The 11,333-nt window shown below is 41.3% G+C and overlaps 2 protein-coding genes and 1 pseudogene across 2 annotated transcripts; 1 reads left to right on the top strand and 2 right to left on the bottom strand.

Annotated features, from left to right (window-relative positions):
- Nucleotides 1–279: 279 nt before the first annotated feature.
- LOC135641750 (probable protein phosphatase 2C 59) lies at nt 280–4,653 on the bottom strand. Its single transcript, XM_065157437.1, has 9 exons — nt 4,501–4,653; nt 4,156–4,367; nt 3,479–3,606; nt 3,172–3,270; nt 2,921–3,079; nt 1,150–1,236; nt 982–1,073; nt 827–901; nt 280–741 (listed from the first exon to the last, which is right to left on the bottom strand). The coding sequence occupies exons 2-9, from the start codon at nt 4,221–4,223 to the stop codon at nt 586–588; spliced, it is 864 nt and encodes a 287-aa protein (XP_065013509.1). The 5' UTR covers nt 4,224–4,367; nt 4,501–4,653; the 3' UTR covers nt 280–585.
- A 2,385-nt stretch (nt 4,654–7,038) lies between these two features.
- LOC135639667 (uncharacterized) lies at nt 7,039–8,764 on the bottom strand (annotated as a pseudogene).
- An 881-nt stretch (nt 8,765–9,645) lies between these two features.
- Nucleotides 9,646–10,976, top strand: LOC135640282 (WRKY transcription factor WRKY51-like). The gene is given in 4 exon segments (XM_065154578.1): nt 9,646–10,361; nt 10,473–10,598; nt 10,701–10,844; nt 10,846–10,976. Coding segments are annotated over 4 exon segments (1,032 nt in total). The 5' UTR covers nt 9,646–9,681; the 3' UTR covers nt 10,928–10,976.
- Nucleotides 10,977–11,333: the final 357 nt, after the last annotated feature.

Here is an 11,333-nt window from a genome sequence, read left to right as displayed (position 1 = left end):
TTATTTTTCTTCGTAGTTTTTATTTTCAAGCATAGAAGCTTTGGCTAAAAAGAGTTTGTTTGTTTAGCGATTGCGAGGAGAAACAGCATATGGTTTTCCTCTCGGTTAAATCATCACAAAATTATATGGAATCCTGAAGCCTAGTGTTACATCTCTTATATGGAATCCTGAAGCCTAGTGTTACATCTCTCTTGTGACAACAATTACAATGCATGTGTGCGTATAAGAATGATATGAAAGACTGTTAGATGCTCAATCCATTCAATTTGGACAAATCACTAGAACAAATGAATGCATTAAAGTGTCTGTCATCAAGTATATTACGAGAGGTCTTTAAATAAGCAATGCAGTTCTACCACTCTGCCGACACAGCATTCGGGCCAGGACGATAATATTAGACTGCTCTAGCAAATTGCAATGTTTGTTCTACGATACAACACAAGGTAAACATGTCATTATAAGCCGGAGGACTCCCCGACATGTTAATTCCATTTGCTGGGCCCTTATAAGCCGGTGAACCCTTATTGACTTCTAAATCTTAGGATTGATTACTAAAAGCTAAGACTCAGAGCAGGCAGCATGATTTTATTGATGTTCAACGGTAGTGTTATTCTCACCAGCCGAGAAATGAACAACAATGCAAGTTATATTATCGGCACTCCCTCTTTGACAAGCCTCCTGCAACAGTCTCCTTGCCGCTTGCTCTGGGTCCTCTATGGATTGAATCATGGCAACAGCCTCCTAAGATGTTTTACAAAGAAAGATTCAGTTTTCCGAAGCTAATATCCATCGCAATTGTAGGATAAGATCTGGATTTGTTGAGTACCTCATTTGTAACTACGTCCCAAAGTCCATCACTTGCAAGGATGAGAAATTCCAGAGAGCTATCAATTACCTCTTCCTGTGTTTGAACAGTTTAAGTACACAAACTAGAGTGGCAATCAGGTATACTACATAAATTCATGCTATTTATCACCATACCCATATTTCTGGATCAACAACAACAAACTGTTTCAAGAGTCTATCACCAAATGCACGAGAAACTGCAAGAACACCACCAACCCGCCATGTTCCTGCAGTTGACCGTATGTCCGTTTCAAATATCAGAACAATCTAACTGTAGCAATAATTTGCAAAAGAAATATGTACCAGCCCACATCACAAAACCACCAGCTTCTTCAATTCGTTGTCTCTCATCTGTTTGATCAGGCTTGTGATCCCTTGAGACAGCAATAGCTGCATCAAGTCCCAATATCAACTTTACAACAACTAAAAAGAGGATCTTACAGAAAGACATAGAGAAGCTTGTTTCATAATCTTTAAGAAAATCAGCTGACAACACCTGATGCAGATCATCTTTGTTCTTACGAGGAAAATTAGATTAACCCTGCCACTGATATCAAACTTGTTCAAGCATTACTTATGCCAGTTACTACAAGGGGTTGATTTAAAGCAAAACCAACTCAGAACAACAACTAAAATTTTAAGAAAAAGGCTAATTATATGTTTGCATCAACCATTCTGTGACCATTTGATCACTGAATAGTATGCACAATGCAATATGCTCGGTAGCAAAAACCCCTACATACATGGGTTGGCTATATGGATATTGTCGCCATTAAGCACAATCGAAGGATAGCTTTTTCTCTACCTATCCATCCACCCATATTATCAAGTAACTCACCTCTCCCAAAGATATTACTATTGGATATTTGCAGATCACCTTAGGAGGATTTTCCTCATTTTATTCTTAGTTGGAAATACCCAGGTTGTTATTCATGCAAAAAACTTGTTATTGTTTACTCAATAGACCATGATACTTTTAGAGATCTTACAATTAGTCAAATATAAATACTACTTGTGAATAAAGATTTGCAATCAACAGCAAGTACAGAAAAGTTACTTATATAGTTTACCACCAGATAGATGCCTAAAGATTAAAAAAAGCCATCTCAAGCAGTGTTTTGAATACTGGTTCGTATCGACGTACCGAGCTTTGCTCAATATGATATGTATCGGTATATACCATCGATACACTAGGGCATATCGATGGTACACCCTAAAACCTTAAAAATACCTTCACCTACCACGCTAAGACGTACCGATCGGTATGCCTTGGTAACGGTCGAAATCCGGGGCAGTACCGATCGGTACGCCTCGGTACTAGTCAAAACACTAGTACTACCCGATAGAGGACGGTCCGCATATCGGTATTCTCTTAGACCGGTATGTACTGCCTGTATCGGGCGGTACACATCGAAATTGAAAACCCTGATCTCAAGCTCTCCTATATACAAGCAAATAATCCAATATTTATATTTACCAGAAGAATGAAAAACACCAAAATCCAAATATGTCTGTTTGTAGGCTTTGTATTATATTTCTAGCAAGTAGTATACTATTTAGAATATGGACTAAAATAATGGTGATAACCAAGGACAAAATCAAACCAAATCCATAAAGCATAATGTATCTGAACATACTTCTTATTATGAGGACCTCTGCACATTTAAGACATCTTTTTCTAATTCTTATGTAATTGGTATTTCTTATTAGTAAAACCATAATAAGAGACCAGATTTACCTCCCTGCAAAATAGAAGTCTTTCTCACAAACGAGATATCATTAGAGCCAGAATACCTGCTTGACACCCATACAACAAAGGGTTTCTTTTTTCATCTCGAAAAGTCAGCAGTTGTTGATATTGTTCTAGCTTATATATGAGATGTCACAAATGTACAAATATTTTCTTATGCATGTACCAGATCCTCCAAAAAACATTTGCCAACAACAAGTCTGTTCAGCTTATGCTCAATATATGTTCAGCCATGTATCGAATGAAAACTTTGCAGTAGAGAGATCCCTTCTAAACAAATAAACACTTTGGAACAGAAAAAACACAACTGTATATGAGACTCACCTTTTCCACCCTTACATACAACAGCCCTGGAATCACCAACATTTGCAACTAACAAGCGATCACCAACAAGGACAGCAGTTGAAGCAGTTGAGCCAGCATCATGGCTCTGATTATTCTCAGATTTCAGAAATTCTGAGTCTGTATGGTTGTATGTATCAGCTGCAAGATTACAAAGTGGATCAAGATGATAGGGTACTGTACAAAAAGTCATGACCCACAACATGCTCCAGAAATTAAATGAAAGGACAAACCTATAGCTGACTTGGTATCACTATGGAACTTTGGGTGCCTAATTAAATTGCTGAAGAGATTTTGTTTGACATACTCTGCTGCCCGAGCACCGCCATGACCTGATAAGAACCAAATTTATTTAAAATAATAAATCCAAAAGTAAAGAAACTATGGTAATATACCAACCAATGAAAGCATGAGATATAGAAAATATAAAATGCAACTAAATATTGGTCTGATTTCCTTGATATGGGTTTCAAATCACATCATCTACCAAAAGTACATTACTTGGACCATTCCATTTGTAAACACGAACAAGGTTCATACCATCGAAGACCCCAAAAAAACCCACAATTTCTTCATCAACACAATCAATTCTTGCATCAAAAAAGTCTTCCATCGAAGACCTCTTGCCCGGAGAGCTCGCATACCCATAACTGAACTTGCCATTCTGACTGCAATAGAGAACAAAAATATATTGGTAATCTGAGAATCAACGCTTAAATTCATCCATTAAACACCAACAATGTTAGTTTTTTTCTCTGGCCAATCCTTTTAATGGACTTAATGGTCTATCCAAACCAAAGTATTTTAGAGTAATAGAAACTATGTGGCATTTCAATCAGTAAAAAAGACTTCAATTTTTATTAACAACTCTTAGAATTTCTTGCCTAGCTCAATTACAGAATATCGTACACCATTTTTATCTCAAAAGGATTTTCAAAAGTCATATTTTTCTGCATCTCTTACAGATATGTCTTGGACTATTCCATAATTGAAATTTTATACACAACAATGCTTCATTGATAATCATGCCATAGATAACTGCTAATTAACAAAGATTACTCACGGAGACAGCTTCGATTCCACAACCTAAATAAAGGTTGAGGGAAAGCACAACAAGACAAAATTCTTGCCTAACAAAAAACATCACATGAAAATATTATAATTCCGATATCAAGAACAAGAAAGGAACTATTTTTAACCACATAAATCGTGTATACCTGAGTCCTCCTCCACTAACAGGAGCTGCATCGGATTGAGTCCCGCTGGCGGAATTCAAGTATCTCATCTTGTTCCAGCAAAAAGGGTTCAGAATCCCCAAGAACAGAAGCAACAGAGCCGGTCTAGCTACTATGGAAGGCAATCCTCTACTGGGAATCTCCTCATGATCTCCAACTGCAAGCCGCGCCAAAGATCCGATTCTAATCGCCACCTGCACCAGGAATTCAATTGCTCAGACACGATTCCCGAGCTCTCTCAAAGAACCACCAGAAATATCACGAAACCAAACATCATGAAGAAGAATAATATGGAAAGAACACAGAAACGAAGAGGAAAGCACGAACCCTAGCAGCCTGAGAGAGAGGGGAGGAGGAGGAGGAGGAGGAGGAGGAGAGAGACGAGGGAGAAAGAGGAGCGGGCCGCGGGTGAGGTCGTGCGGTCGTGGGAAAAAAGAGGGAGAAAAGAATTGTGTGCGGTGAAACGCCGCTCCCACCAGCTTTACATTACCTGTCTTTTAACTGAAACTAATAGTAGGGCCCAAATGTGAAGCTAATTATACCCATTCACGAGGCAGGTAGCGTGCTGGGTAGCAACACACAAGTATGAGATGTACTTTTCCGTGTGATTTAACGTCGTGTTGGGAGAACACTGACGTGGCGCGCATCCGTAGGACCAGAAGGGATGTTACGACCCGGTCGGACAATGAAAGAAAAGATAAAAAATAATTTACCTGCAAATGACTACCCAATTGTGTACCGGTTCTGTCGTTGTACAAACTGTGGGTTCCATTTTCCGTAAGGAAGGTAGCCACCTCAGGTGATCTATGCCCGTGGCTAGAAAGAAATAGATGTACCCTTTCTCATACGGTACCGTAGACGTCGCATGAATAACACGTCATCCGTGACTCGTCAATGAGCAATAAATGCGACTTTCTCATAAAATACATATTTCCTGTTTTTATTTTAAAATAATATTCTCAATTTACACCAAACATTGATACCGTGATGGGCCCTCTTACCGAGAATTCAAAATATTAACTAATATATTTTTTGAAGACGTTTGCTAACCTAATTGATAAAGATTTGATAGTTTAATCTAAAATCGTACCTTTGAAAAAAAAAATTAAATTTTAAAAATATAAATTATCTTTTTTAAATAATATTTTTTAATTAAAACTTTTTTATTTTGTTTTTTAAATAATATTCCTAAATTACACCGAATATAGATGTAATTGTGGACCCTCTTACTAAAGGTTAATGGTTTGCAATGTTAAGTGACATTTTTTTAAAGTTCTACCGAGCTTAATCGATAAAGATCTTAATAGTTTACCATAAGATCTTGGCTCCAATTTCGTTTCGTCACTTATCATTTGAAAATAGTTTAAATTTTTGAAAATATAAAATATCCCTCTAAAGTTTTCTTATCAAAATTTTTATCTATTTTATTATCAATTTGTAACTGTTTTCATTTAGTTTCGTTTATAATTTCTTTTAATACGATATACTGAGAAACACTATAAATGTTATTAAGAAACATGACATCAAATCATGCTTCTTTGATTATCATTGTTTATAGATCATTATAAGATAATATTTTTAAACTTTATAGTTAGTTTAGTTAATTTTAGAAGTCTACTTAAATTATTTATCATGTTTTTAAGTAGGTTTTATAGTATTTTTGTTATGATAGCTAAAACATTGTAACAAACCAAAAATACTATAATAGACAGAAATTATTTAAAAAATAATTTAAATATTTTTAAAATTAGGAGGTACTTTTGAGAACAAGCAAAATGAAAACTACCGATTGGGAAATATTTAAAATGAAGATTTTTTTTTCAAAAAAAAACCTGATTTTTAACAAAAGACCGTAAATTAAAAAAATTTATTTATACAAATAAAACTATTCATTCAAGCAAAATATAAATGGCTCAAAACCTATTGACTCCCAAATCACATTACATACAAAAGAATATTTTACTTTTTAGGGGAAATTCACATTTGAATATCCTTGCAAAGTTGAAAATAACATATTTACCACTATAGATTTTAATATAATTTGTATTCCTCCAAATATTACGATCGCCTATTTATGTCATTATTATTCACATCCATTTAAAAAATCCAGATGAGCTACTTTAACTGTAACAAAATTTAGTTTATTTGAATCTAAAAATTATATGAAATATCTAAAATAGTCCAAATGTCATTAGCATCATAACAGGTTTAAAATGCATTCATGTAAATTAACATTTTAATTTATAATCAATTTGTAGTAGCTAATAGAAAGTAACATTAATGATACAAACACAAGTTTTTAGATTTTAGAAAATATATACACATATGTGCTAAACTAAATTCTGAGTTGACAAATATGCAAGTCATAAACTTTGGAGGGATAATTGTATAATTTAGCCTCATTGCTTGAATTATGCAAGTGATGATGACTTTGGAATGAACATGACTCATGTTAATCTGTCATAAAAAATTGACATATCGGAATTCATATTTTGATAGCCATATGAGAAAAATATTTTAAGAGGTAACCTTTCAATGTGTAAAACTACTTATATTTTTATCAGGAAATTGTCAAATATAAATGGTACAAAAGAAATGGTGGAAATATTAAGGTTGGAAACGCATTCATGTATGATAAAAAATAGATGAAAGTTTGTCGTCAATCCCATTTATTCACCTAATTCTGATCCTTAATGGTTCTCATATTCATGTGGTTTGATGCCAAACCTTGTTTATTTGTGCCAAGTCCATCTCTGCACATAATTGAGACTCCTAATATGATGATGGGGTGTTGCTCAAATCAACAATTGGAGAGTTCACCCCCCTATGACAAGTTTGAGACTTTTAGTCTCTTTGTGAGAGTTTTTACTCTGTTTTCATCAATATTCTTCTAAGTTCTATGATAACGACACACAGATACTCTACAATTAATTTGTTTGGCATGTTTCAGATGTTTACAGGCAAGTAGTAGATAGATAACAAACACAGATGATGATGATGAAGACTTGGTAGGCCTAAAGATGAATGAACACTGCTACTTCTCAACCATCTTTCTGAGCTTGGAGATGGCCACTAACAACAGTAATCATGCAAGTGTTAGATTTGACTTGAAAACGACAACCGCATGTCACACCTTCCCACAGCAACACTCAACAGCACAGAAAGTGAGTTGCAGCTTCAAAGGTGCATGTAGAATTCAGGAGGAGTTGAGGCACACACACAGTCTCATTCTTTCTGGTCACTCAAAATCTTTCTACCATGTGAGACTTATCTAGCCAGAAGTCAAATTAAAGAAAAGATATTTATTTTATCACTAAAAATATGAAAATGTTTTGATGCGGTATCTACTCTGAGTAGGATCAATATACACCGATCTTGGTTTTATCATATGGTCAAAGCTCATCAAGAATTCTGATAAATTTAAGTTGAATCTAAATCCACATCTGTGAAAGAACTCCAAATCACAATTCATAAGGAGTTCATATATCATTTCCAAAGTTTTATAAAAATCATATTTTTTTTATAAAATCATCAGATGAACTACAAAAGTGACAACCGAAAAACACTAGTCTTATGAAAGTCGAGAAATTTGAGATAGATGTTAAAAAGACATGAAACCATAACTAGAGGTTAATAGGTCGAACCTCAAATTCTGCAGCAGTTCTCCTGATATAGCATGCACATTGTAATTCCAAGCTCTGGATAAGATCTCCCACACAGAAAGCTGATGCAGATCAAGGTTAGAGAAAACAGAGAAACAAGACAGAGAACAAGGATACACCATGGCAATCACTGTTGATTTCGGGGCCGAGGTGGTGGTGGCATTCCAGGTCTTGCTAGAGCAAACATAGGCACCGGCCCACCTGGCGGTGGTGACATCCCTGGCCTTGGCGGCAGTGAAGCAGGCATACCAGGCCGCATCACTGGCGGAGGGACCCTCAGCATCTGTGGCGGCACCGGGAACGGCGGTGGAGCAGCCCCAGGACTGGCAGCGAACTGAACCGGCACAGTCGTTGGTGGGAGTTGGCCGACTGACGGGGGCTGGCCTGAGAAACCCGGCATCTGCCCCGGCGCCGGCGTGTGGACGACCTGGGATAAGAGATTGGCGGGGCCGAGAGCTGAGGCACAGGCGAGCGCGATATTTGCGGTTGCATCATCCCGGGTGCGGGCCCGCGGACGCGGGCCCGGCGAGCCCGGGCTGGGCCTGGACGAGAGGCGCGGTTGAGATGCCGAAGCCAGCGAGAGCTGCGGCGGCGTGGGCCTTAGCGCGGGACTCATCGGGGGGCGGGGGACCCTCGATGGTCAGGGACACGACCTCCTTGCAGCGGAGGAGGACGAGGCCGAGAATGCGGCGGTCCTCCCGCTCCTCGCCAGGCTTCTTGCCCCGCGCAGCGGCGGCGCCCTTTACGGGGGGAAGATTGCGGAACTCCTCGCAGTCGCCTAGGACGAGGTTCATGGCTCTCCGTCTGGATCGTGGCGCGCATCCCGTAGTTGATGTACTGCAGCATCTTCGAGCCCTTCGCCATCGACATGGCTCTCCGTCCCCGATCGCGATTCGGGTCTCTAGGGTTAGGGTTTTTTGGGGGGCGGGACTCAAATTGATGATGAGTAGTATAAATATCGTGTTCAAGTGAAATAATTCTTTGCTTTAATTCAACAAAATAATAAATGGCTTCCTCAACAGTTGACAAACTGCGTTGACAAATATTTCTCATTTACAAAAGTCAAAACAAGTAAAAAATAAGGAGAAAATAATTAACTAAAATTTTTCTTTCTCGAAATTGAAGATACGTTAAATTGTTTACTTTTGTTGTAGTTTTCTTTCTTTGATCGACTAAAATAAGTTGGATGTTACATGAGAGAGATGTTTGACCGGAAAAAACGGGATGATTAGAAACGGAGGTTTCATAAAAGTCTACTGATCGGACGGTGGAGAGCAATATAAAACCTCGTGATCGTAAGAAGAGAAGATATCGTGGTACCATAACAGCTTTTTCTTTCCCGTAATTCTTTCCCTACGAACAAAGATACCCACCGGGATAAACGTGCCTTGTGATTGGACGTTTAGTGGCTTCAGGCGCGGGTCCCGCCTCAACTGTCCAATGGTAAGAGAGGAGTTGAAAGCATCATCGTATCGGTGATGAAGTATCGGTTCCTTTCTTTTGAAGGCCCCACATAATTGAAGCTTCTCCCCAACCCACTCCGTGGAAGAAGAGCTCGTTGCAGAGAAATCATATACCCACGCCTTCACCTCCTATACGAGAGCGGGTCCCGAAGAAGACTCGATCTTCTATCCACGCAGGTATAGACGGGTTCGGTTGTTTCAGAGAGGGAATAGTTTTGCCTATTTGGATCCCATCTCGAGGAAAAGCGAAAGATCAATGCCGTCGGAGTGGAAACATCGTTGACTCGCCCCTGCTTCCACTCTCACTCCCACTTATAAAGCAACGCCTCGCCTCTCGTCGCCTTCTAATCTAACCGATCTGCCTGGGGTTTGGATCGGCATCGATGGGCGTCGATCTCATGGGGTACCGCAAGATGGACGATCAGATCGCCATCCAGGAGGCGGCCGCTGCCGGTATCCGCTCCATGGAGCACCTCGTCCTCCGCCTCTCCGACCAGCAGCAGCAGCAGCAAGACTGCCGCGAGATCGCCGACCTCGCCGTCTCTAAGTTCAAAAAGGTGATCTCCATCCTCAACCGCACCGGCCACGCCCGCTTCCGCCGCGGCCCGACCGGCCCGCCCCCGCCGGGTCGGCCGTCGCTTCCCGCAGCGTCGAAGACACTAACCCTCGCCCCGGTTCCGCTGCGGGTCAAGCCCCCTGACCACCCGCTCCCGTTGCCGACTCCCCAGGCCCTAACCCTGGACTTCACCAAACCGATCTTCGCCACCGCCGCAAGCGAGGTGTCACCCCCGAGCCGGTACAACAAGGGGTGCTTCAGTATCTCGAAGTCGTTGTCGTCGGCGACGTCTTCGTTCGTGTCATCCGTGACTGGCGACGGCAGCGTGTCGAACGGCAGGCTCGGGACCTCCTCTCTACTCCTCCCCCCCCAGCCCATCGTTGTCGGAAAGTCGCCTCTCTCGTCCGCCCTCCACCAGCGGGGCCACGAGCACACCCACGCCCACTCCGATCACGTCGCCGGAAAGTACGCCGTCCCCGGCTCCCGCTGCCACTGCTCCAAGAAAAGGTAAAACAAGAGACCATCGCAAATCCGAACGCCTACATCCGCGCACTCAAGCAAACCGACGCCGTAATTAGGCCCGACTCTTCATCTAACTCTTAACCTGTCATCACGCAGGAAATCTCGGGTTAAGCGGACGATACGCGTGCCGGCGATCAGCTCCAAGGTAGCCGATATCCCCGGCGACGAGTACTCGTGGCGCAAGTACGGGCAGAAGCCCATCAAGGGTTCCCCTTACCCTAGGTAACCATTCCTGGCGCCTCCCCCGTCCTTCCGATCACCATCGGACGGTCGTGAATCGATCTAACAACGCTGTGTCTTTCCCCCACCCTCCGTTACCTTCAGGGGCTACTATAAATGCAGTACCGTCCGAGGCTGCCCCGCGAGGAAGCACGTGGAGCGGGCGCCGGATGACCCCGCGATGCTGATCGTGACCTACGAGGCGGAGCACCGCCACAACCCCACCGTCGCCGGCGCTTCGCCGAAGCCCGCCACCGCCGCCGCTATCTGATGTCGCCCTCCTGCTTCCTAGGTCTAATCCCGGCCGTTCACTGTTCCCTTTGATGATGTAAAATATGTTTTTATATTAACTAAGAAATTATAAATATAAAAAGATTTTGACTCCGAGTGTGTGGAGGGAGGGCGAAGAAGGTCTGCACGGCCCGCTGTCTCCGTTGACTGGTGTCAACTGATAAGATCAGCGTTGTCTTGGTACAATTGTGGTGTGGCTTTCATGTGGTGGGGTGGGAGATGGGGAAGCCAGGTGCTGGAACAGCAATTATTGATGGCGGTAGGTCAACTGTCTCGGATGTGGCTGGAGAAGAAGAAGCTGCAGTGACCAAGTGGTTGTGGGGGGGGGTGTAGGTGATGGATGACATACATAGTAGGTTCACTTTCATGTTGGAGTGGTTTGATACTTAATTTTCATCCACCTATTGCTACAGTTTAGAGACCAAAACAATTATTATTACATGCAAA

Source organism: Musa acuminata, chromosome BXJ3-6 (assembly GCF_036884655.1).
Source record: "Musa acuminata AAA Group cultivar baxijiao chromosome BXJ3-6, Cavendish_Baxijiao_AAA, whole genome shotgun sequence".
Taxonomy (NCBI): domain Eukaryota; kingdom Viridiplantae; phylum Streptophyta; class Magnoliopsida; order Zingiberales; family Musaceae; genus Musa; species Musa acuminata.
The sequence above is the reverse complement of the archived record's forward strand: the minus strand, read 5'-3'. Positions and strand labels throughout refer to the sequence as shown.